Source organism: Protomyctophum bolini (genome assembly GCF_963924005.1).
Source record: "Protomyctophum bolini genome assembly, chromosome: 23".
In the NCBI taxonomy this organism is placed as follows: Eukaryota; Metazoa; Chordata; class Actinopteri; order Myctophiformes; family Myctophidae; genus Protomyctophum; species Protomyctophum bolini.
In genome coordinates, this window is record NC_137884.1 from 4,537,428 (window position 1) to 4,565,390 (window position 27,963).

The 27,963-nt window shown below is 42.6% G+C and overlaps 1 protein-coding gene across 2 annotated transcripts; it reads right to left on the reverse strand.

Moving 5' to 3' along the window:
- Positions 1-3,554: 3,554 nt before the first annotated feature.
- Positions 3,555-21,315, reverse strand: slc38a2 (solute carrier family 38 member 2). 2 transcript variants are annotated; one of them, XM_080757858.1, is made up of 16 exons: positions 20,985-21,315; positions 18,609-18,740; positions 17,604-17,688; positions 17,333-17,448; positions 14,696-14,769; positions 14,364-14,456; positions 13,321-13,396; positions 11,866-11,951; positions 11,400-11,458; positions 10,680-10,853; positions 10,080-10,159; positions 9,348-9,448; positions 7,564-7,688; positions 6,884-7,028; positions 6,606-6,703; positions 3,555-5,934 (listed from the first exon to the last, which is right to left on the reverse strand). In XM_080757858.1, exons 2-16 carry the CDS (start codon positions 18,737-18,739, stop codon positions 5,809-5,811), a joined length of 1,569 nt encoding a protein of 522 aa, XP_080613984.1. In that variant the 5' UTR covers position 18,740; positions 20,985-21,315; the 3' UTR covers positions 3,555-5,808. The 2 variants fall into 2 exon arrangements, with proteins under 2 accessions (XP_080613984.1, XP_080613985.1); XM_080757859.1 differs by lacking the exons at positions 18,609-18,740; positions 20,985-21,315 and adding an exon at positions 18,446-18,461.
- Between the last annotated feature and the right edge of the window lie 6,648 nt (positions 21,316-27,963).

The following is a 27,963-nucleotide window of genomic DNA, read 5'->3' on the forward strand; positions in this document are numbered from 1 at the left end:
CATTGTTAACTTGACCCTTCTCTTTGCATAGATCAGTGTTCCGGGGCCCAGAGGGGGTTTCCAGGTGATCCCCAGCTAAATGACGGAGAGTTGGTAACCAAATGGACTCTTATAGGTCTTTAACTCTTGAGAGTGAGAGTTCATTTTATACTCAAGAGTTACATTAATGTTAAACATCTTGATTACTTAATTTACAAGAAGTCTACATAATTAGAGAATGTAGAATTGTTATTTTGATCAATGTTTGCCAACAGAATGGGATTGTGTGTCAACGCTAACATAATACTTTTTAGTCTTGGGTCTGAGAGGCTGAATGTCATCAAATTGTGGTCCGTGGCTCAAATGCTGCCTAATTAATGGACATTGATATGAAAAAGGTTGACAACCACTGTCATAGATTAATTGTATGTCTGTTGGCGCCCTCTACAGGCCGAGAGGTTGAATTGCAGTGATGTCCTACTCCAAACTAAAAAGGACAGCGAGTGTACTGTCCAGTGGTGGAAAGTAACTTAGTACATTTACTCAAGTACAATTTTGAGGTATGTTTTACTTTGAGTATTTCCAATTTCCAGTACTTTTACTTCATTATATCTCAGAGGTAAATATTGTACTTTACTCCACTACAATTTTTTGAAAACTAGTTACTTTATAGATTTGGATCATTATTACAAAACATGCTTTGACCGCTTTAGCCCTGCATAGATTTCGGCCATTTGAAAATAGCTGAAGCTACAAGCTCCCAATGTGTCGCATCGGCATGTAGATCTGCTATTTTCAAAAGAGTTTTATTTGAAAACATATATGGGACATTTCTGCACAATGAGCACTTTCTAAATTGCAGTATTGATTTGACTGCAATTTGATTGACTTTTACTTAAGTGAAAAAGTTCCACCACTTCTGATTTAAATAACAACTTAGACTGTCTAAATTGTCAAATAATATAAGGCAATGTTTTTTGTAATAGCTGAGCTACAAGCGTTTGGAGTCATTGTGAGCTTGTTGATTGGCCTTTTCCCACAATATTTATCTAGAGCAGTGGTTTTCAACCGGTGGCCCTTGAGGGGGTTCCAGGTGGTCCCCAGCTAAATGATGGAGAGTTGGTAACCAAATGGACCCTTATAGACCTTTATAAAATGTTCACTGTGAAAGAATATTCAAATATTCAAGCTCATAGTGTGGCACACGGTGCTGCGCTATGAGCTTGTAGATCTGCTGTTTTTGAACAGCTAAAGTTTAAAATGATGGTTAACTTTAACCATAATGGTTAAAAACTAAGGTGACACAGATGCATTCCTGGTCTTAATGGGGTATACAAAAGCCACAAAAAAAAAAACAATCTGCTTCAAGGTAATCATAATAGTCATAATATGTACACCAGCATAATTCAATCACCCTTTGTCCAGAAACAAAACTCCAGACATATCTGTATCTGTTTGTCTGTCAGTCATATTTAACCCATTCTGACCGGGCACCCATTTTGGTGTTGGCATCATGTTATGCTTTAGCTATTGAAAAATAGCAGATCTACAAGCTCATATCGCGCCACCGAGTGGCGCGATACGAGCTTGTAGGTCTGCTATTTTTGAAAAATTCGAAGAACGACTGACATTTTTAGAATCTGATCTCAGGTCAGAATGGGTTAATCAGACCAGTGTGTGTCCCGTGGAAACCTCGTATGAATCTGATCTCAGGTCAGAATGGGTTAAGGCCTATATATGGAGGTCTTTGTATATGTGTGTGTGTCCCTTTTATGCCCATGTATGGAGATCCCTGCATGATGACACCAATATGAAGTCATAGAGGTAACGTCACAAGTTTCCTGATATTGGATATTGGTTGCAACAGGTAAACTGACACTGGACACAACACACAGGTACGACTCGCATTGCACTGTTCCCAATGGGCATCGTCTTAGTAATACATTTATAAAATACATTATAAACCATTTAATTTGTGATCATTATAAATACCATTTCTGTTACTTCACTGTGACACTGTGTGATTCTATTGACTCAAATATATTCTATATACCCTTTTCATTCCTTTTAATTCAAAACAGTCATGCAAAATTTGAAAGTCAATGTTAGTCAATTAATGGATTATGAAATATCAGACAGATCCGTCTTGAACACATGACTATAGAGATAGGGCCTACTGTGTAACGATTTGCGGGATTTTTGGACAGAATCTGGAAGAGTAATATCAAAAAAATTGTTCTACTAAAGTTCATTGTTGGCATCCAGGGAGTGTGTGTGCAAAATTGACTGGGTTAACGGTGCTGGAGATTAGCTGTACACAGACGGACGGACAGTGCAAAACATTCTCTCCCCATGCCTTGGCGTGGTGGAGACAAATACCGGTATACAAATCGCTTTCATTAGGTGCATGTTGCGTTTTCCCCATCAGGGGGCAGGCTTGTCCAAAAAAATGATAACCATCTTGAGTCATGAGGTCAGACTCACACACACTGCTTGGGGAATTTTACTGTAATGTTAAAATTGTACATTTGATTGTTTGAAATATACTTACTTACTTGTTTGAAATATGTTTTATATAAAAAACCAGACCAGAGTAAACACTTTTTTTTACAGTGTTAAAGGACCACTTCACTTTTCAACCTATCTGCATAATACGTAATTGGTCCTCACTAATGTTCATGATAAAATGCCACAAGTATTTTCTACTCGGTCTGTGTCTCATAGGAGGGCTGTGGTCAGTTCAGAAAGCTGTCGTCCACCACTGACATGCTAATAGAAACGGTATGCGATAATGGAATCTCACGATAATACAAATATGCCTAACGATGATGTAGTAGAAAAGAATTGTGGTATTTCATCATGAACATTATAGGACATATGAAGGATATGAAGATAGGTTGAAAAGTGGTGAAGTGGTCCTTTAAGTAAAATTCTGGACCCTGGGAGTGTGTTATTCAGAATCAGTTTTACCAGTAACAAAGCTAATGTTTATATTATTGATTGGTGCATTTGGAATATGTTTTATATATTTAAGATCAGTGAATTTGCAACATTTTACGACATTTCTACAGAAAGAGATTGTGGCAGCCATTGCATTCATACTAGTTGATTGTAGTTGTTTCACAACTGATTAACCCTATAGGGCTATATCTTGCACCATCCCTTATTCTATATAGCCGATCTACAAGCTCACAACATGTCGATGTAGATAGGCTAGTTGAACAATTTAAAAATGTATTTCAAAATGGTAAAAAAGGCAAAGAAGATAAGGGGTAAGGGGTTTCGAAAGATAGGGCCACTCTCTTTGGGTATAATTAGATACCTACTGAATGCAAACTTTGTAGTTTGTAGTCAAACAGTAGGCCTATTGGTTTCATTTGTGATGTTTCGCTGAGTTTTCTCTGTGTTTTAATCTCTTCCCAAATCAGGACAGAAGCGCCCGAGACTCGGTTTTGCGGTTGAGCATTTGACCTGGTTCTCACTCACTGACCTGGCACGCTGGCATGCACCACCCACCACCACCACCACAATGCTGTGACACCGTGACCCCAAAGAAAAAACACCAACGCAAGGGGTAAGATGTCAGAGATTATCTTTGACTTTTTTAATTGGACAATAATTACAGGATGTACATAGTGTTTCATTGAAACAAGAGTGTAACACTGGTGGGCGACGCCCTCTCTTTGATCCTGAGGTCACGAGATGATGACCGTGGTCACCCTCGAAGATGTGCGCTTGGGTAACGTGGTGGTGTCATACAGTTGGTATAGGATATTACTTTCAGGGGCAGAAAAACAATTTAAAAAAACCAAGGCGTGTGTGTCTACACAGACTAACTAACCACCGCTGGGTTGGTATATAGCTTCCACAACGAACATGGGCTTTTCACAATATCAGCAAAGTGGGGCCAACTTAGTCAATGGTATCAGAGACGAAAGCTTTGAGGCTAAAAATCAATGAACAGAATAATACACCATCTTCTTTTTTGTTTACACTTCCAATGTGTTAAAATAGCAACAAAACAAAAAAAAAGTCACAAAAAAGCGTATGTACACTTTAAACTCAATAGATATATACATATATATACACATACAATATATAAATATAGTAAAATAGATTAAATTACATTGATTTCATGGTTTTCCATAAATAGTTGGACAATAACAGCTTGAATGATGTCTTTTTAAGTTAGCGGTGGAAGCACTGTGAGCCGCCACAAACAAGGTGACAGGCCCGTGGGACGTGACAAGTTTGTCGAGCAGTCAAAGCCCTCGTCCTCGCCAAGCTCTCAAGTTTTACCGGTGGTACATTTATAAAGCACAAATCTGCAAATCCATATGGGAAAAAACACAAAAAAAAACACTGAAAATGTGACGCCGTCCCAAAGCTTTGCGATGGAAGTCGGAAGTCATTTCATGTAACAATCGACAATGTATTTGGTTGTGTGCGGCCTTGCTGCCGGGGGGGAGTAGCCTATAGCCTACATTGTTCCGTGAGTTCCAACAGATAAGATACATTATTATAACCACTGCATGTGGTCAAAATCCAAGTATTCTCCCATGAAGAAAAAAACATTTTTTTGTACATAATTATCCCCTACTGTAAGGGAGTTGGACCTGGGGGGACGTAAAGACACCTCAGATCTCTATAAAGCTTCATTTATAATCCGTCGCGCAGCAGTGTCGCTTGCCGACGAGAACCCATCGTCATAGCTTGACGATCACGGTTGCTTTTGGCGAGCATCATGCTACGGAGTATAAATTTGGCTTTTAAGCAGTAGTGTTGTTGGCTGCACACACACACACCTTCCAACATGGTCTTCAGTAGATGATGAGTAAATACAGTTTTGAAGAGACTCCATTCGATATTTCGCAGCTCCCAGTGTTGGGTTGAGAAGGCAGGTTTTTTTGTTGTTGAATGACACTATGCAATTTTACAAGTAAAAGCTGACACTATTTAAGCAAGGTCACAAAGCCTTGGTACAAATACTGATAGGCATTCTAGTGGGCCTAATCCATGACAATGACCATTTCTTCTTCTTCTTCACAAGTGTGCTGAATGGTAAGTGCTTTTCAATATACAAAGATATTTTACAAATACGTTTTTTTTTTTTTTGGCAAAAACAACCAAAAAGAATAACAGAAGGAACTTAATTGCCCTTTGAGTAGAATCTACTTTCAAGTCTATTGCCTCTAGTCAGTCTCTGTCGGGAGGTTCACATTTCTCGTACGGTTAGAATCAGTTGCTGAGCATTTTTTAGATGACAGCCAGTCACAGTTGACACAAACACACACACAAACACACACACTCACCGTACCTTAATATAAGCTGCAGTTGAATCGCTATGACCAATAAGTCGTCCTTGTCCTTGAGGCACCTTCAATTGTTTTTTGTTTGTTTGCTTTTAAAACGTGTACCATAAACTACAAAAAAAGTAACGTTGAGAGAACAAAAAGAAAAAACGTAACCGAAGAACAATAACAAAACAAAGAGTTAACCGTAAAAAGGAAAATAAAAATAAAACAAGCAAAAAAAACACACCATCTTTGTGGTCTAAAAACAGCATACTGTACAAAGTTAGAATACATTCTCTCAGAATGGCATGGTCTATTGCTCAGGTGTTGAAGCTGAGCATTTTGTTTTGTTTTTACTTGTTGTTCAATATTTGTCCTTCTTTCCGTGACGTCCTCTCTTCCTCGTCGTGGGGTGCAGTCTTTTATAAGTCTTTAGGTTTTGTTCTTTTTTTGCAACGTAGCACTGCTTTTAGCACTGCTGTCGCGGCTGCTCTGCCCCAGGCAGGCCAGGCGAGCGGCGGCACCGGGGTCACGTTTAGTGTGGGATCGCGGGGCTGCCGGAGGCTTCCGAGGAGGAGTTGGCGTTGTTTATCCAGTCCAGAATGATGAGCGTCATGCTGCCGATCATCACGAAGAAGCCGCAGATCAGGAAGATGGTGGCCTAGAGAGTGGACCAAAAATAACAACGTCATTATTCCAACCTCTCAATATTTCCGACCTCCCATAATTTCCGAACTAACACTATCCCTAACCCTGACCTCCGTCTTAACCGGCCACATACTGTAGGTCACTAACCCTAACCTCAGTCTTAACCGGCCACATAGGTCACTAACCCTAACCTCAGTCTTAACCGGCCACATAGGTCACTAACCCTAACCTCAGTCTTAACCGGCCACATACTGTAGGTCACTAACCCTAACCTCAGTCTTAACCGGCCACATAGGTCACTAACCCTAACCTCAGTCTTAACCGGCCACATACTGTAGGTCACTAACCCTAACCTCAGTCTTAACCGGCCACATAGGTCACTAACCCTAACCTCAGTCTTAACCGGCCACATAGGTCACTAACCCTAACCTCAGTCTTAACCGGCCACATAGGTCACTAACCCTAACCTCAGTCTTAACCGGCCACATAGGTCACTAACCCTAACCTCAGTCTTAACCGGCCACATAGGTCGGACTAACGGGAGGTCGGACTTGACCACCATCGGCATAACATGCTGTGAATAGGTCACCAAATTTGTGTTTAAAAAAAAAAAATCGAAATCCTGCAAATTCAGTTTGCGGTGCCGCGGTTCTATAAGTCTAAAGAACTTTTCGTTCTTCTTACCCCAATTTTCTGCACAGACTTCATGGATTCCTTCTTGACCAGTTTGATGTAGAACGCCGACGGCAGGATAAAGATGAGCATGGCTGCAGCCGAGGCACCTGGGTAAGGAAAGGACAGTCGTTTTAACAATGGCATTAGCACGCTACAGCGTGATGCAACATACAGTAATGCATTCTCCCTCTGCACTTCAATTCCTCTCCCATCACACACACACACACACACACACACACACACACACACACACACACACACACACACACACACACACACACACTCACCAACGAAGCCAAATATATCCCTGATGGTGGGGACGAAGATGACCAAAAGGTTGGTTCCGGCCAGAAGGATGATGGTGATGGCGGTGTGACGGATCCAGCTGAACTCCTTGGACGCACACAGCAGGGCGTTGACAGAGGTACGGATCTGGACAAAAGAGACAGAGAAAATGGGTCAGGAGTCTTAATTCAGCCATGTATGTATGCTTGTCACTGTGCTATGGAATATACTGAAATATAGACTGTACGGGTATTATTATGATTTCACAAATTGAGAATAATAAGTAAAAACTAGAGAGTCCTATAGACCACAAATTACAGATGTTTTGAACAATATAAATATTGTCATAAAGTGCTAAATCACTTCTACTTGGAGGTCACCAACCATGTCCGTACATGGACAAATATGTCCGTGGCAAAGACTTGGTCTTGTCCGTGCCAAATTTTAGATTGTTTTTTTTATTTTTATGTTCTTATTTGGATTCTACTAAATTTGTCAAAAAGGTGATTTGTGACACATTTCTCTCGGCGTGGCCAGGCTAATATTACTGCGTAGATAGAAGTCTCACTTTGAATAATGGGCTCTGATTTGTCACCCACAACTCTGGGGTGAGCCAGACCAATCTCAACATGGATTATTTTTTGTCCTGTGGCATTTGTCTGGTTTCCAGGCTACTACTTACGGGGAACAGCACCACGGGGACAGTGAGTGTGACGGCGGTGAGCACGGCCAGGCGAACGATCAGCAGGATCACACCGGTCCCTTTCACATTGGAGTAAGTATGGAGCAGCTCTGGCTCCACGTTCACTGCACGGGAAAGGGAGAGGAGAGACAGACGTCACAAGATGCCCTCTGGTGCGCTCACATGGGCAGATGCAAAGAAGATACAGACTACCATTCATAGTCAATGGAAGCCAGCGACATCAAGATACAAAGATACATCCAACATTTGTAGCTGCTGCAAAATATATAAGCTAGTTGAAGAGATATGCCAGGGACGCCCCATAAGAGAAGATTTGTACAAATCTAGCAGTGGCATTTTAATTTCAAGGACCCCCCCCCCCCCAGTTTGACAGACCTACCGAGTTACAGACCTATAAAGGTTTATTTGGCTCCTAAGTCCTAACTATCTATCATTTATCTGTGGACCCCCTGGAACTCCCTCAAGGAACCCTAGGTTCTACGACACATTGTTGTTGGTTTGGAATGTAACTGTCCTCGTCAGAGCTAGATTAAAACATGGATGAGTGTGTCCCATCCGGACAACGGCATCTACAGTCTGTAAAGCTTAATTATCTGGCAAATATTACTTTTCCCCCCTGTGATTATCTAATTTATTTCCACCTGGTACCCTACATGCAGTGTACTACTTGACCCTGGCTAAATAAGTTATCGTTTTCCATCAGCTATCTTGAATGGTTTTCCATCAGCTATCTTGGGTCAAGTTGGGTGTACTTGTGAGTTTCTCACGAACACCAGGTTTTTTGCCCACTTTGTCGGCTGAGAACGTTTTTTTTCTCTTCCTCCTCACTATCTGACCTTGCATAACCAGTTTACATTTCTAGGAACACGTCTGCACACACGTACAGTATCAGGATGTTCCTGCCACAACAAACACCCGCAAAACGCCACACAGCTCACAGGCACATCACGGGCACAGCTGTTTTATTATCACATCAGGCTTACATAACAGACACCCCCCCCACACACACACGCACGCACACACACACACGCACGCACGCACACAGTCCCCAAAACATTTGGAAGAAGCTACTGATATCCTTTTTTTTGTTTACTTTGGAACCCATTGTGACTCCTGCAAACTTTGTCTGAAGTTTTGCAATCGGGTCGTTCCAAGGACAGCCGAATGTGGCCGAATGTGACCCGTACATTGGAGGGAGTCAATGAATCTACTACACTGCACTTCCTAAAGTGTTGGCATTCGTCCAACACTATGTGAAGTCAATAATGTATGAACACTGATAGTGGTCCACTGGTTTAATATCGTATACGTATGTAGTACACTGGTTCTCAAAGTGGGGTCCTTAAGTTGACAGGTTACAGGTTTAAACAGGGTTTCAATACTTAAGGCCTATTTATTATTTCAGTTTGTTTGGGCACGCTGTGAACTTATAGATCAGATATTTTCAAATAATGTTGTCAAAATAATGTTGACAAATCTTCTATGGGGGTCCCTGCCACAACATCATTATTTGAACACTGAGCAACACTGGTACACTGGATGCTTAATCATAAAAATATTATATATTAGACGTATTATTTGATCACTCTTAACTGCTAATGTGATGTCACATCAATCATCTACTGCTCCCGATAGTTGGGATGGCTTCAATGCAGATTACAACATTTCGTGTACAGTATGTGCAAAATGTACAGTGACACATTCTCTTTCTTTTCATTTGAGCTGCAGTTTGCAGTGCCTTTTGTAAGAAGAAGAAGACTCACGGTTGAAGGTGAGGTATCCGAACAGCGCTGCCAGCAGGTACATGATGAACATGGCCAGGAAGGATACGTTGGCGACGCCCTGCATCTTTCTGCGGGAGCGACTGGAAGAGGTGAGAGGAGAGGAGAGGAGATGGAAGAGGGAGAGGTTTTAGCCCATTGAGACCTGGAACAGCATCTGTGTCACGTTTAGCTTTCAACCACTTTAAACCATTATTTTATACTTTAGCTGTTGAAAAATAGCAAGATCACAAGCTCAAATCTACGAGCTTGTAGATTTGCAATTTTTGAAAAATAGTCAAAACGTGTGCATATCTTTGAATATATATTCTTTATATAGCGAACGTTTTTAACTCATATCTTTGCTGCTGGGGGGGGGGGGGGGGGGGGGTCCCTGAAACAACATATTTGCAGATGGGGTCGGCGGCCAAATTCATATATTTTTTGGGGTCCTTGGCATGAAATAGTTCGAGAACCACTGATATAGAAACAGGTTTTTCCAGACAAGACATTTCTAGAATATGGTCTCAGATAGGTTAGACTCAACACTTTCCTGTTGTCTAACTAGAAGGTTGCCTGTGACGTCCAACTATTGTTTGAAAAGCAAACACACACACACACACACACACACACACACACACACACACACACAAAGCTAGTAATGTTTGGGTTTGGGTAAGGATGTGTGTGTGCGTTTGCGTGCATGCGTGCGCTAGACAGGAAAAAGACACTCACTCTTTCAGTTCCTCGTACATGGGCAGGATGGCAGGGTGGCAGACGAAGGCGAATGTCAGGATGGGCACTGCGTACACGGTCTGAAACAAAGCAACAACGACCATACAGTATAAAATGTCAGCCACAAAGTCGAAGATGAAGTGTATACAGACGACTCGTCGTGTAACGTAATCCGCGTTACAAAGAACAATGGATACGTTTTCAACGGCCTTCCGAAATAACACGATATCGCTGTGTGTTACACGTTGCAACACGTCTGTCACACAGCGACGTTTCTGACACGAGCTTGCACCTCGGGGGGAGCTTTGCTGCCCGAGAGTTACCCCGAGATATTTTAAACTTTTAGCTGTTGAAAAATAGCAGATCTACAAGCTCATACAGGCTTGTGGATCTGCTATTCTTTTCTTTATCGTGAAAATGTAGCGCAAATCTTTGAATATATACTGTATTCTTTCACAGCAAACGTTTTAACTAAAATATTTGCTTCTGGGGAGGTCCCTGGAACAACTTATTTTCAGATGGGGGGGGGGGGGGGGTCTGTAGCCAAATACGAGCAACGTTTCTGACACAGGCTTGCACCTCGGGTGGAACTTTCATTACCTTAGAGTTGTAGACAAAGTATTTTGGCGTGCAGCAGTCGTCGCTGTAGTCCCCCACCGTGGTGTTGGACAGTAGTATGGACAAGGTGGCGTTCACTACACACGCTGATTTGCTCAACGTTGAGTTGTCCACTCTCTCAAAAGGGCACGGGATCTGGAACCTCTTGTAAATGACCTACACACACATGAAGGACAGGACATCGTTGAGTTCAATATAGCTACTGTTTTGTATATTATCTAAGCAAAGACATTTCTGCATGTCTCTACATTCTTCAGGAAATTAAGAAAACCTTCATCAAAGTCGGTATTGTGACTTTATATAGGTATTGCCAATTACTTGCATGAGATGGGGAGAGGTGGTGGAGTTAGCTGCTTTAGCAGACAGTTTGAGGGTCCAATGGAGTTAAGAGCGTTTGTCCAATTTTGAATACCAGTAACTTTACTTGTAACAGAGAATTTCTACATTGCAGTATTGACACTTGAAAACATTTGAGTACTTTTTCCAACATTGTTAACCTGCCAATGCACCCCCCCCACACCCAGCCCCCCCGTCTAATATGTGACATCACAGGAAAAGCATGGTCAGACAGACAAGTGAGCTAATAACACGCCACTTCCTATTTATCATCGGTCGCCATGGCAACCAAGAGGACGGGATGCACACAATGCAGTGCGTGCGTGTGCGTTGCGTGCATGTGAGCGTGGAGGGTCTTTTACTCACCACAATCACAAAGAACACCATGCAGAGGAGGGAGAACCCGCTGGTGTAGCCCAGGTATCCTGAAGGAGAGAGACGAGAGAGAGAGAGAGAGAGAGAGAGAGCGTTCGTTAAAACGGCAGCATGCTGTGAGAGAGAGAGGGCAGCGCTACATTTTCAAGAGAATTCTTGCATTTTCTTCTTTTTTACTAGCCCCAAAGTGTTTTATTTTTAACGCTTAGGCTACCACACTCCAACCCATTTACAGGTTTCGCACACACACACACACACACACACACACACACACACACACACACACACACACACACACACACACACACGTGTTGCTTCAGCTGCCTCGCCCCCTACACAAGTATTTGCACAGGCATCCGCTTTGTGTAACTCTGATGCAAGCATGTGGACACACACACACACACACACACACACACACACACACACACACACACACACACACACACACACTGCTTACCTAGGTTCTTCAGTAGTGAGAGGGGCAGAATAATGATCACGGTCACAATCAGCACCAAATAGTCTCCATTAGTGTACCATATTTCACTGTAACATACACAGATATATAACATTAGTATACCATTCACTGTAAGTAACATAGACAGAACAACAACAACAACAACAGCACGTCAACCTACCATCCCTATTCATAACAATATTTACCCATTTAGACCTGAGGCCTATAGGTTTTCTGAAAAACCCATGTTTCTATGTCAGTGGTGCTTTTTCATGTTAAGGACCCCCCATGTGAAAATATGTAGTTCCAGGGACCCCACCGCCAGAATACAATATTTGAGTTAAAAACGTTCGCTCTGAAAGAATATATATCCACACATTTGCGACACATTTTCACGATTGACATTAGCTATTTGTCAATAGCTTTTGTAGCTCAAACCAGCCGAAACGTGTCGGCTATTATGTCTACAAATGTCACGTTCCCACGATTCCTCCCACTTGTATATATGCTTTCCTGTCTTGTATTTCATTTTAAATCTAATTCCGGCATTTAGTTGGAAAGAACGTATCCATGGAGAAAAAAAAAGAATGCTGCAGTGCACGCAAAAAAAAGAAGAGAGAGAGAGAGAGAGAGAGAGAGAGAGAAAAGCACTTAGTGGGTGGAACTGTATGTGCGATGGCAGGAAAACCACATCAATGTTTCATGGCGGGACTGAGGTCTCTTAGCCCATTTAGACCCTTATAGCATTTAACCACTTCAACCATTATGTTAAACTTTAGCTGTTGGAAAAAGCAGCAGATCTATATAAGCTTGTTGTAGATCTGCTATGTCTTTGAAAGATCGTGAAAATGTGCCGCAGATCTTTGAATATAATGTATTCTTTCTTTCTTTAACGGCGAACGTTTTAACTCAAGAGGTCCCTGGAGCAACATATTTTCAGAAGGGGGGGGGGGGGGGGGGGGTCCGGAGTCCGTGACCAAATTCAGATAATTCCGGGCGTCCTTGACATGAAAAGGATTCAAGGAGTAGGCCTACCCTACCACTGATTAGATTTTTCTGAAAACTGTAGGCTATTTAGGATTTAGAAGACCTTCAGTAGAATCTGGTCTGCAGGTCTGAATGGCTTAGTGAGCTCATCCTGGGCTCTGTCTCCATGCTGGTACTTCCAGATGCCTCCTTCTAAAAGGAGCCTTTGAGCGAGCCGCTCCGAGTGCCCCCCCAACACCACCCCACCCACCCCTCCTCGCCTCCCTATCCAAACGGAGGGACAACAAAGACGCTGCTTCACCTTCCAACATGCGCCGCTCGGCACTCGAAAACAACTCGCGGCCATTTTGCCGGGCGGGCACTCTTTTTTTTATTTCACTTTGTGCGCTCGACATTTACCCAAAAGACACGCAAACGAACAACACACACACACACACACACACACACACACACACACACATAATCACTTACTCTTTGCTGGCTCCTGTGAAGGATATGATGACAATAGGGAGCTCATATTTGACAATGTAGAGGTAGCTTGACATGGCTGCAAAAAACAAGAAACAATGGCACCACGGTTAGTTTGTATAATTGCGTCAGCGTGTCGTTATATACAGGGCATTAAATTCTCAAGCGTTTCAGAACATTTTTCAAAACTCACAACATACAAAGCTCACAACATATTAGAGGGGAAAACACGGTTTCTGAGGTGGTGGTGAACACAGAATAAGTATAAGGGGCCGCTGATATATTTGGCAATATATAAGGCTAAGTTGCTCCGAGGGACATTCTTGACACAAGCATGTGGTATGACTCAGGCGTTTTATGGGAAGCCCCGTCGTTCACCCCGAAAACACAGACACGCTGTTTTCCAGCTTTGACATCACTGGCTGGGATCTCTGGCATGTTTCCCCCCCCCCTCCCAACCGATCCATTTTAGACAGACATAATATCCATTCGCATAAACATACTGGGACCTTTACTGTAAATAAGCTAGGAATAAGTTAGGAATACAAAAAAAATGAGAAGCACATTGTGGAGGATGAGAAGAAATGGAAGTTGAGTGGAAAGTACTGTACTTAAGTAAAAACCTAAGTGTTACTGCACTTTTACTCGACTGGAGTATTTCCAAATTCCAGTACTTTTACTTCTACTCCACCACATCTCGGATCCAAATATTGCGGGTCCCGTGCGGGTCCATTTGGTTTCATTTTACACTCCCAAGAGTTCAATTATTCAATTAGTGAATGTAGAAGAATTGTTATTGTTATTTTTGCGTTTGCCTGTTATCTCTCCTATATATGGTACCCGACTGTACCAGTGCCACATCAATAAACCATGGAATTGTGGACAAAATCTTATCCGACGATATAGAAACCATTCATTAGTTTGGGCCTGAGAGGATAAATGTCAACAAATGGCCGTCCGTGGCTCAAATGCCAAATAAATAATGGACCTTTTGGTATGCAAAAACCACTGGGTTAGTCCAGACGCAGGTTAGACTCAGTTCTCACCTCCAATGTTCTGCATGGTGATGGAGATGGAGGCGGCCAGCTTCCCCGTCATGCCGAAGGCTTTGTAACCAAGCTCTTCATACACCAGTGACTCTGTGAGTGTACAAAGACACAAAAAAAGAAACGTTAAAAAGTCATTCATCCTTAATTTCACTCTGAGAGTGCACACAGGATTTTACTAAAGTACCCGGTATATACTATAAACACATAAACACACGTACTAATGATTGTAATAGATTGTTAAGACACATTTGACACACACACACACACACACACACACACACACACACACACACACACACACACACACACACACACACACACGCACTCACCTCCTTCACTGGCTGTCTTCAGCAGCAAGTGCACTGAATATAGAGAGAAGATCGCAACAGAAACCAGGAGAATCCTGTAACGAAACAATAACAAAAATACCATGATTTAGTGTGACATTCGATGAAAATCACCACACGAACCCACATGAACACTTGACTTCACACATAACGAGCACAGGTTTGTGCTGATCGAGCACACGGCGGCCCCTTATTATTACAGCGGTGTCAACATTTCGCACTCGAGGGCTAATCCTGTACCGACTCCCCTCCGTCGATACACTGGAGACCCATTGAAGTGCAAGGCCAGTTCAATAACAAATGTATTGTTCTAACCCCACGGTAAACAAACACAACGACAACAGACCACACCCAAGGTCAGCTGTAGCCCTTCGGTTTCACATTTCTAGTGTACATACTCCTTGTCGGCATCCCGTGCTTCACACATGTCCTGTACTTTGATGTGAAAGGTGATACACCCCCTCCCCCACAGATACTGGATAGGAGATTTTATGGTATAAAACTGCAACGTATTATTCTTTTTTTTCTCTTATGTAACACACAGACGGCCCAGTGTAAATGACCTTCACGCGGTCAGTCTTTCATCCGCGATCATCTGATCATCAGTGCAAACAAAAACAACCTTGTGCGTCACAGTTATGATACAAACTGCATCGGTAAACGTTAACAGGACAATGGACACCCCCCTCCCTCCCCCACCTCTCCTCTCCATTTTCCTGGGAATGAGCACTGAATGAAAACTAATCTCCCAGAAATGTGAGCCACCACGGGGCAAAATAATACAGACGCACTGCACCTCCTGGGAATTTGCAGTAAGCGTGTGCGCGGCACAATGCGAGGGATCCAAACACGGGGCCACTGGAAAACCACGGCCACCCGAGGGTCCGAGGCTTTGTCGGCCGTGCTCAGCTAGCCCCGATCTAAACCCGCCTCTGACTTATACTACGTCATTTCTATCTTATCGCCTCGGGTGCAGTGCCAGTGACTGATCAAATACACCCAGCGCGACCTTAAAAGAAAAGTCAATTTGTTCTCTTGTTTGTGAGGCAGATTGCTAGCGGCCACCATGAGACCTTTTTAAATAGTTAGGAATGTTGACATAATATCCGCCCTGAACTACTGCATTTGTCTTTTCGTTGAGAACTTCCGTATGGAATAGCTTCTGAGCTATACAGAAAGAAGCCCCTAATCTCCTGCCCTACATTTTTGAAACGTTCCTAAATTCAATGGCCTCTCAACGTGGAACTTTTCCATGAGGCGACGGCCCCTCCCAAACTCTGTGAGAGAGAGAGAGAGAGAGCCCTAATTAGAGTTGGCGGCTGACAACTGGCCGGGCCAGCCTGTTGGCTCCATGCATGATCTCATGTGCGAAGCATGACTGTACCACCGTACCTCTTGGGCTAATTTGTATAACTCTGGCTCCAATGCAGCGGGGGGATTACGGCCACTAAGCGGCTTCCCCTCTCTCTCTCTCTCTCTCTCTCTCTCTCGGTGGTGCTTTGTGCGTGTCTCGTTGTATGCCCCCCCCCCCCCCCCCGGCCACACGTCCGTCGAACCGCACACTGCTCACATTACCTCTCCCGGTGTTTGTAAACACGGCCACATCGAGGGGAACGCGGAAAATTCAAGAGTATATATATTGCGTTTAGAAAGTAAAAACATCCCTGGACACTAACTGGTGACCACTCTGTGGTTTTGCTTGAGCACACAGAGAGTGAATCAGGTATAAAGGTCTTAAGAGGGAGTAAGCTGATTGTGTTAGAGTGCGGTAGTAGTAACACCTCGCTCGCTGACCCTACTATACACACTTCACTATATTATTAGTGCACTTCACTAAGAGTGCACTGGTCACCAAACAGTGGGTTAAGGGACCCCGATTGTGGAACCTTTATTTTTCATTTCCTGCATTTTGTTTTTAATTATTATTTCAAAACATTTTCAAATTCATTACTGGGAAAAGCAAACATTTTCATGAAACAAAATTAAATGATTTCTTTTCAGTAATTTCATGACGAAATCAAAGACAAATCTTAATACATTCCATGAATTAGAAAACCAAATATTTAAGAAGTAGTGAAAATAGCCGACCTATACAGCTTGTAGATCTGCCGTTTTCAATATTTTGAGTCAAAGAGCTCATTTCACTTTAACCCATTCTGAACGGGAACCCATATTGGTGTTAGCATCATGTTATGCTTTAGCTATTGAAAAATAGCAGATCTACAAGCTCATAGCGCGCCACCGAGTGGCGCGATACGAGCTTGTAGGTCTGCTATTTTTGTAAAAATCGAAGAACGACTGACATTTTTTAGAATCTGATCTCAGGTCAGAATGGGTTAATCAGACCAGTGTGTGTCCAGCGGAAACCTCGTATGAATCTGATCTCAGGTCAGAATGGGTTAAGGGTCTCGACCTGAAACGTTTGGGGAACCCCTGATCTAATACAGTGCAATTCACCATAGTGTAAAAATGCATGTTGTGCCCAACAGGGGGGGGGGGGGGGGGGGGGGGGGGGGGGCGCGCTCTGTAGAAAACACCCAGCGAACACATCATTTGGATGTGATAGTCTCACTGGATTTTTTTTAATTAGATTATTACTTAAAGATGTAATATACTCACACAAAGAGTGCGATGCCAGTGTTGGCCATGGCATAGGACAGGCCCAGGATGCCGCTGCCCATGATAGCGTTTCCGAGGTTGAAGACTGACATCCCGAAGGACGCAGTGCCCTGGTGCTGGAGGGAGGGAGGGAGCGCCAAATCACATTAGAAACAAGCAGTGCAAGTAGAATAATGTGGTTTTATAACATTTGCTAAACTATGTTAAAAACATTACAGAGGATGACGGTGCACTTATATAAAAACGTTAGAGAGAATGACGGTGCACTTACATATTCCGTCTCATACTTCTTCTTGCCAAGGTTTTGCCCCGGAAGGAAGTTCTGGTTCTCTGCATCGATGTCAGGGTGGTATTGGCTATTAACATGCGCGCACGCACACACACACACACACACACACACACACACACACACACACACACACACACACACACACACACACACACACACAAAGACAGCATAAACACGACAGTTTAGCTTTTTTTTCTCCAGTGAGGTTTGACATACAATTTAGGCATTTAGCAGACGCTCTTACTCCAGAGCCACTTTTACAGTAAGCAAGAACAACACCAGGTAATGCTTCAAATGCATAGAAATGGCCATCAAGGATCAGAAGTAAACTATAAGAAGCCAACATGCATCTGACAGTACAATGAAACTATAAGTATATAGGCTACACTATAGAATGCTATGTCTACATCTAAATGTGACATTATGTTGGAATGTTGTGTGGTTTTATATTTTTGGGGCACAGGAACCGGGCTCAGGTGTACCTGCTCAGAGTACTAGAGATGTCCCGATAGTCATATCGGGTCATATCGGTATCGGCGAAGATGCCAGTCTAAGCACCGATCCGAAGCAGGGGTAAGGGGTTGACACTATGTCAGGTAAATTAAATGTTGGGGCATGTTGGAGTTTGCTTTCGAGTTGCCAAAACTGCAAATGCACATTTGAGTGAGGAGTCACGGCTATAAACACAACACGAGATAGCTAGATGGCTACAAACACAACACGAGATCACAACACTGGTATCTGTATTTATGGTATCGGCTAACAAAGAAATTGTCTCTTTTTAGGAACCGGGCGGGATCTTTTTAGGAACCGGGCTCAGGTACCTGCTCAGAGGGATCTTTTTAGGAACCGGGCTCAGGTACCTGCTCAGAGGGGTCTTTTTTTTGCACTAGCACATCGAAATTTCGTTTTTCTGCTGTTTACAGTTGTAAAAATGACAAATAAACCTATCCATCTATCTCTATCTTAGGAACCGGGCTCAGGTACCTGCTCAGAGGGATCTTTTTAGGGCAGTCCTGGTGGTACGTGTACTCGTTGCTGTTGGAGCTGCAGCTGCTGTCTTCATCCGGATTGATGTTGAAGCTACTCATCTCTGTCTTGATAGTAGGTTGTTTCATCCTGGATAGACACGTAAAAATGAGGTTCTTTCATGCTGCTATACACGTACAAAATTAGGTTCTTTCATGCTGTTATATGCACGTAAAAATTAGGTTGTTTCATGAATTGAGGGGCCCTCTTGTCATGGCACATCTCATTCCGGCCAATGACAATTTGCGTCATGTCATCATCATGACACTGACGTAAAATTGTCCATTCATTGTTAATGGGAATGTAATGTTTGTGTAGCAACTGCACATTATACAGTAGGCTACACCAAAAGCTGGACATATAGGAGGGGCTAGCGTCCCACACAAATGAGGAACGTGAATAATAATGAAGTCGGTTCATCTGCGGGGGTGCGTTGTTTGTCTTAACGTGTTTTAGAAGTGGTGTCTGGGGACCCCCCAGGGGTCCTTGAGAAGGGAGTTCCAGGGGGTCCCCAGCTAGGATTCGGAACCAAATGGACCCTTATGGGTGTGTAACTCTGAGAGTGTGCAAATTGAATCATTTGTACAGTCTCAGAGTTAAATGAACATTGACTTTTTTTTTTTTTTTTTTTTTTTTTTTACAAAATACACATTGGGGTCCCAGAGATAGAAATGCCATTAAATGGCGGTCCGTAGCCTAATTCAGGTCATACTGCGGGGTCCTTGAAATTAAAATGGCTGAGAGTCACTGCTAGAGCCCAAATCTTCTCAATATGGGGGGTCCCTGGCATATCTTTTCAAATGGGGGTCCGTTGGCTATAGTATAATAAGTGTCAATTTGGGGGTACCACTGTTTTTTAGACTATGCCACCGTTCCAGACCTGCGTCATGCACCTATATAATATCTATGATAATATGCAGACTGTTAGCCCTCTTAGAATAATCAATATTATACAGAGCGGAGCCGCAGCCCACCTCATAAATCTGACACCACGTGACCACCGCGTTTTGGAAGGAGGGGGGTGACTCATCGGCAGTGGAAAAATACCAGAGAGCCGGCATCTGACTCTATAGCGCGCATCTCACACACACAGACAGCGTGCATGACATGACACACACACACACACACACACACACACACACACACACAAAAACCGCATTGTGTGGCTCCATTGACTTTGCGCTCAAAATATAGGCGTCTCGGACACATATTTCATTTCAGTGTCTAAAGTCAAAGTGTAGCCCATATAGGCTCATTTGTTTATTATTATTTAAATATAATAAAATAAATATAGCATTGACGCCCCTCTCACAGCTAGGGCGTGAACTCCCCAAATGTCAATAAATGGAGTTTAGTTTTTTTTTGTTTTAGGGCCTATACTGTCTGTCAGCAAAGGGATAGGCTATATTATAGCCTATATAAAAGACCTTAAAGATCGCTTTAATGACATTATTTCCACGTCTGGTTCCACAGATGGAAACAATGGCACGTGCTCCTCTATTATGGCCTGGGCAATGATGCTTCTCTCTGTCGTTTTCCGCAGAGCCGGTGCTCTTTACATTTAGTTCTCTGACTCCAATATTTATTGAACTTATAACATCGATATTTACACGCAAGACTTTATCAATATTATCATACACTCATCATATCACTTATGAAGCTATAATAGGCCTATACTCTTCATTTCTGAGGATCACAGATAGGCGACACTGCAGCATCACTGTCATTTAGACTAATTATTTATTAATTTAGTTGAACGAGCGTCTAATGGCCTATAAACTCTCTAATGTAGGCCTACTACAACATAGGCCTATTAAAAAAATAGGCTTACACTGTTACACAGCACAGCACCACCATGCCTAATGAAAAAAATAAGTCCCAAAGATAATAATCATTTGTATATAGAGAGAACATGTCGTCTAGCCTGATTGCCGGGCCTATAGCTGGTAGCTATATGGTCTGAAATGACACTGTATGTATTGTATAGGCTGTGTGAGGTTATGTAAGGTGATATGTTTTAAAACCAGGCCGTAGATAAAGATACAATTATGTATTTTAGGCCGTGTATACGTTCATTATAACGTTATTGCTTATTATAACCAATTAAGGGGATACACGCGTTTCCTCCTAATATATATCCGGTGTAATGTTGACACACAGTGTGTGTGTGTGTGTGTGTGTGTGTGTGTGTGTGTGTGTGTGTGTGTACATGTCTGTGTGTGTGTGTGTGTGTGTGTGTGTGTGTGTGTGTGTGTGTGTGTGTGTGTGTGTGTGTGTGTGTGTGTGTGCGCGCGCGCGTTGTCAGTGAGTGAGCTGATGCTGCCGGTAACTTACCTTTGATGAAATGGGGAGGGTCTGAGTGTAAATTCCTTGTGATCAAAACGCAGATGATCGATCAGACAAACTCTTTGAAGAAAAAAATGTTCCAAAAAAAGCTTTTTTTTTTTTTTTTACTCTATAGAGGAAAACGCATATATTTACAAATAACGACCAAAATTACATCTATGTATTTCAATGGATTAAAAGAAAAACAGGCTTCTTCAAGTAGGCTCTATGTATAACTCAATACAATAAGACTATAGGCACAACAGGAATGATGTGATCGTAAAAAAAGCGTTAAAATTCCTCCAGAACAGAAACAGTGTAGATGCTGCGGTGATGTGAGTCCGTTGAATGATGAGCAGTTGTCTGAATACAGGAAGGGTTGGACGAGACTCTTTATACCTCACCGTCACAAGCTGCCTCCTATTGCATCAGCCCTGTTCGAGGAGGGGGCGGGGCCTTGCCTCATAGTGACGTGGGTTTGTATACAAACATAGGCTAGGCCCTACCACACACACATCACACACACACACTCCCTCTCAAAGTGACCTAAGTTAGCTATATGAGTCCAAAAGCCTTCCACATTTAATACATCTATGAATCGATTAAACGTTTCTATAACGGTTCTTAAAATGTCCCCATAACTGGATAACTGTGTGCCCGCAACATTTCACTTTTAATAGCATAGGTCAATATATTTCACATGTAACTATACAGCCTATAGTCGACTATATTATGCCAATACTGTATGGGCATACACTAGGCCAGAGGTGCCCACACTTTTTTGACTTGAGAGATATACTCCCCCCCCCCCCAAAAAAAAATTAAATAAAAAAATTATATATATATATATATATATATATATATATAATATAATAAAATGTGTGTTCACTTGAGAACTGTCCCACGATTGACTTAAAACTCGCACAAACTAGCAAATTGTCAAGGATCCGAGCGAGTGTCGCGCCCGGCGTCAAGTTGGTCGAGCCTCTAAGGCTTAGAGTCTAAGCCAACTAATATACCCATATATGGGCATATTATCTCATATCTCCCCCCAAAAATATTCGTAAAACAACAAATTAGGTTGATGTCATCAATATGACATATATACTGACATCATAGACATGGACTCCATATTTGAGCATGCCTGACATGGAACTCCATGTATGGGCATAAAAGGGACACAGACAGACAGATACAGAAATCTCCATACATGGGCACAAAAGGGACACAGACAGACACATATAACCAAGTATAACCAGGGCCCTGTTTCACGAATCTTGGATTAACTAATCCAGGATATAGGCCAAAACCAGGCTTTTAAAATCCTGATCTTTACAGCCTGGTTTATTCCGTTCCACTAAAGCCAAGCGAGGCTCAGAATTGGCGGATTTGGCGAGCCGGGATCAGCAAGCCTGGTTTAATAGACAGTCTGGCTTTTTGTCTCTAGACCCATTATGTGGATCACAGATTTACTGATCCTTCTTCTTCATGGGGTTTAAGGCAGTTTGCATCCTTAATAGTTGCATTACAGCCCCCTTCTGTATATCTCATTATCTTTACTAATCTATTCAAGACTTACTGATACAAGGACTTAAGCTTCTAAAATAAATACTGCTGCTGTAATTAAAGAGAGAACATACTCTCATAGTGGATAGACTGAATGATTAACTACCCCAAAAATATAGTTAACATTTTACCACTACTATTAACTTAAAACAGAATTCTTAATATTGTAAGCATAATGATATTGTCGCATTGTGATATTTGGCCATAACTCCCTCCTCTGAGGGAGCTACCTTTGGGGAAGAGGGTTGTTGTCCAGACAGGGGCCAGACTGGTGAGGGTCATGGGTTCATGTAGCATGCCAAAGTTTGTGCTATTGCCATTGAGAATGCATTGGGCGTTTAAGTTAAATAACTCAGAAACTACAAAACATTTCAAAGTAAAAAGTTCCAGCATGTGTCTCCACAGTAAGCTGAATTTTACAAAGTGTGAATGGAGTTTCTAGGTGAAATTGATTTTTTGAAGTGCCACTATCTGCCTATAAATGTCTCAAATTTGAAAGCACTATATTTCTAAAACTATGAAACATTTCAAAGATTCCTTTTCAGGCACACATGTCCACCGTAGGATGAACCTAAATAGGTTTGAATGGGGTTTCTAGGTGTAAGTATGTAGGACTAGTAGTGGGTGAAACGTTACAATATGTTGTAAAACAATGAGTAATCGTAATATTTAGTGGTTTTCACTTTTACAAAAAAAATAATAATAATATAATATAATAATTCTTCTTAACCGTGCACTTGCACGACAGCAAACCTATTTCATGGGGATCATTCACCAAAAGCAGCTGATCTACAAGCTCACAAGCTGTCATGATGTTGTGCAGCCTATATATTTTGGTTATTTGATTTTATATAGTGCTTAAATTAGTCCTTTAATGCAGACCGATACAAATAAGGCAACATAAACCCATAATAATTGAATAAATCTGGAAAACATCATTGGTTTGTGATCAGTTTGACTGCTTGCTTAATGAACAGTAAATACATCAGGATTAGGTTAAACCTGGCTGTTAGCCTGGTCCAAAGCATTAGTTTCCATGGTAACGAATGTAGCATCACTTTCATGAAACCGAATCAAGCCTCAACATATCCAGGTTAACTGGTTACGTTAATCTGGCAAGACCAGCTTTCATGAAACCGGTTAATCACTGATCCAGGATATATTAAGCCAGGATATGTGTTAAATCCCGGCTTAATCTCTAATCCAAGTTTCGTGGAACGGGCCCCTGGTGGAGCGTGGATTTCCAATTTGCATCGTTCCCGCCTTGTATCGTTCCTGAGTAGGCCGATGCCCAAGCGGTCTAGTAGTCTATCTTAAATGTTGCCTATAGTAACCACTGCTTGTGTGGGCAGTTGTGGTCTTCATTGGGAACTATATGCTATACGTTCTTGTAGAAATGACCGTTGGGATTTCACTAAAAGTATATACCCGTCAATGGCACTTTGACAGTGCAGCGTATTTAAAGAGCTATCAAAGTGGGGTCCAGGGACCCCCACCACAGGTCCTTGGGGGTTCCAGAAGAGTTTATATTGTATCAAAATTCCAGTTTAAACACCTTTGGACTTATTTGTACTTAATATCGTTAACAAATGCTCTCAGTGCCGTCACGACGACCCCGCGGCCTAATTAGCTTACACTGTCCAGTATTTGAACCGAAGCGGTGCCGTAGCAACGAGCACACTTTGACGATGAGGCGGAGAGAAAGGGACGAGATGGGGTGTCGTTACAGATCAGCGTGGGCGACGGAGCCTTCAAAGCGGACCTCCCTGGTAGTGCGCGGAGATTACACGCGTGCACGTCGTCATGTGACGGACAGACGTGCACGGTTCGCCGAGCGAGTCGTCCCAAATTCCCTGATTCCTGTCCTCGTGCAGCAGTGTTGATTTTGACAGCAAGTTTTAGTAATTATTTTTGTGGCTTTCGCCTTTATTTTATATTTTTTATGGAGGGACAGACAGTATAGGCTGACAGGAATTGGGGAGAGAGGGGGAAGACATGCAGTGAAGGCCGTCGGGATCGGGTGTCGAACCCGCGGCACACTGCCAGACTGGATTGCCAGCCAAGGTGCCTGGACCGCTGAGCCATGGCCCAGGCCAGTCATAGTCTCTCTTGAATAGTTTTCATTTAGTTTTAGTCACATTTTAGTCACCTGGAACGTTTTAGTGTCTAGTTTTAGTCGACTAAATATACAGTCGATTTCGTCGACTAAGATGTATTTTCACGGGCCTTGATGCCGTCGTAATGATTGATTTTACACTTGCTGAAAAGAGACGATCTACAAGCTCATAATTTGAACTATTTTCTGCATGCAACCAAGTGTAAAATTACTTATACTGGATCTCTTGTCCACTAGTCCCTCTAGTTTTTATTTGTTGACGAAATTGTCAATATATTTAGTCTTAGTCATCATCATCATCATAGCTTAGTTTTCATTTAGTTCCCATTTTCCCCAATTTGCCACCTTATGTTTTTATTCACTTTGAGGATCTGCCTAACTTCAGCGAATAAGAATAAATATTTCACATCCTTGAACAACACACATTTTCTCTCTCTGTCTCTCTCTCTCTCTCTCTCTGTCTCTAACACACACACACACACACACACACACACACACACACACACACACACACACACACACACACACACACACACACACACACACACACACACACACACTCTCCAGCTCATTCTCTCTCTGTGTACTTTCAGACGCACACATACACAGAGGCAGCGTGCATTCCTAATATGCCCTCCTCAGTCACACATGAGTACGCTTGTGTATTGGTCTGTGTGCGAGCCATTGTTTTGGGCTTTACCTTGACCCCACAGATCTAAGGCGGATCAAGGCCAGGGGGATGGATTTGGCCCTCGCACTGGGGCCCCCGTCAGTCACCCTAAGGGCCCTGGCGCATCATTCGCCCCGACGCTTCCACACACTAACTCTTGGGGCACCCGACAGTAGACATGCACTTAAACCCTGGTGAGAGAGGGCAGGTGAACTTGGACGACTTGTACCTTTTCAACAGTTCCAGATGAACCACTTTGACCCTGGTGTCCTTGTTTGGGCCATATTATGTGAAAATGTGCAACAAAAAAAACAGCCTTGCGCTATTATAGGCCTATGCTAAATTTACTCAGTGGTACCGTATACAATATATATATTTTTTCCCCTTTAATGTCTTTTATGTAATCATCAGAACATACAGTAGAGCATAGGGGCAGCAGTGGGTCAGGGGTAGAGTGGTTGGCCACCGGTAGAGTGGCCGCAGTTCGATCCCGGGCTCCCCCAGAGTTACTGTCGAAGTGTCCTTGAGAAAGACGCACCTTGCAAATGTAAAGCACCTTGGATAAAAGCGCCATATAAATGCACAATTTTACCATTTATAACATACTATTTTCTTTTCTCTCCCACAAACGTATTTACAGAATTCAAAGACAACTCCATGCTGGTTGGCAGGGCTACAGTCTTCACTACGGAAGCTGCCCTAAATTGGACACGGTTGCTGCCAACAATGCCCTTGACGTCATTCAGGACCACATTCATCATTGTGATTGTCTTTTCTTATGGTAAGTAAATTAAACATCTACTGTTGCACAAACCTGGACACATCATCAGTGTATGTAAACCTGGGATCATTGGGTGTTTCTGTGTCTTACAACAGACACCCTCCTCCAGGCGACCCGACCAAGGATGATCAGACCCCGGCCTGTGTCCAAGTAGCATGCTACAGCCCCCACGTACTGTCTCTTGTGAGACTCAGAGACAGCTATAGTCAATAGGGGAAGATGGCTGATGAGATGTTGTTGACACTATAGGAGGCTCTCTAGGCGCTGTGGGTTGCAACTGTTAGTTCCACTAGCTACTGTAGCCTCGGCCCCAGCCTTACTCATCTGCGAAGGGATAAGCCTGGTCACGACCTAAGGCAGAGAGTGTATCGGCGGAAGTGTCGGGCCGGAACATCCATCAGATGTATTTCCCCCGGATACGATATTTTCCGACCAATCACAACACTTGTTTCATTCACGGAGAATGTAAACTGATTTGTAAGGCGTCAACGTAATTTCCTTCAGCGGTACTTCCGCCAAAGTCCTGCAACTTCCGCCCTCAAATAATGATACACTTGACTCTACACAGCGTACGTCTTGCCCAGCATGTTAGTACACCACACCACACCACAGTTAGTAAAAAAAAGTACTAAATGAATAAACATGCATTTCATTTAACTGAATTGCGAATTGCGTAAAATTGCTCTTCGACAGTAACGGAGCAGCTTGAACCAACTCGTTGTTTTCAGTTCACGGGTGTGGGTGAAGTACAGTATAGGCTTCAACTTTGTCAGAAAGAAGTAAGTAGACGTGGAAGGAAGGAAGATGATTGGTCAACAAGCCATTGTATGTGCCGGGGTCAAAGTTCAGCGGCCATGTGTGCTGCAATCTCCCAGTGAGGATGTCCTTATGGCTGATTCACAGTAGGTACTTTACTCCAGTGTTTACAATGTCCAGTACTTTTACTTACTAGTATCATAAAGTGCACATTAACACATAAGATTAAGAATGTTAGCATATACTAACCATTGTGATGATGAATACAAATTAACCATTTGTGAGATTACAAGTTATGCTGTTTTGGTAGTCATTTAATTGATTTTGTGACATCTGTGTTTTGCGTGACTTATAAGGCATTTTGCCAATTAAAAATGTCAGTCTTGGAGGCTAGGAAGTTAAAGGAAGAACCCTGTAACTTAATTAACACTAGGAGTGTAAAAAGGTTTGCAGTGAACCTTTTTATTTCACTGCTTTTTACGCACGTTCTTTGGTTGCTCACCAATAACCTGCTCTGAGCAACGGAGCTCCACATATTTAACTTGGAGTGTGTGTGTGTGTGTGTGTGTGTGTGTGTGTGTGTGTGTGTGTGTGTGTGTGTGTGTGTGTGTGTGTGTGTGTGTGTGTGCGTGTGCTGTAATCTATGCACGCACACGCAGTAGAAAACCACACTGTCTTACCACACTTCTGCATTCATTTACATCTCTGTATTAGGATGGACTTAATTGACTTAATTATGATTTCAGGAAGGCTCAATCTCAAGAACTAAATTCAGATTGTTGGTCGAAACTGCAGCACTTGAATGATTGCAAGCAGTCTTTCTTGAATGCGCTCTATGATATATCCCTGTGCACCGGTTGGCTCTCTCTGACAGCTAGTCGTGTCAAACCGCAAAAGGTGACAACTGGCACTTCCTGCTTACTCATAAAAACAGGAAGTTATATATAGGCTATGATCTGATCAGAAACAGGAAGAACTGTACTTAAGTTTGAGGTAGTTGTACAGTACTTTACTTGAGTATTTCCAATACTTTCACTTCTGCTCCACTACATCTCAGAAGTGTATTCGTGTAGATTTGGATTAATATTACAAAAAAACA

Bases quoted from the DNA above. Each gene is read 5' to 3' on its own strand.
- slc38a2 (XM_080757858.1), bottom strand. From the start codon at position 18,739: ATGAAACAACCTACTATCAAGACAGAGATGAGTAGCTTCAACATCAAT. The intron at 11,459-11,865 runs GTAAGCAGTGTG...TCTCTCCTTCAG, and splicing joins CTCACTACTGAAGAACCTAG to GATACCTGGGCTACACCAGC. The intron at 7,689-9,347 runs GTGAGTCTTCTT...TTTCCCGTGCAG, and splicing joins CGGATACCTCACCTTCAACC to TGAACGTGGAGCCAGAGCTG.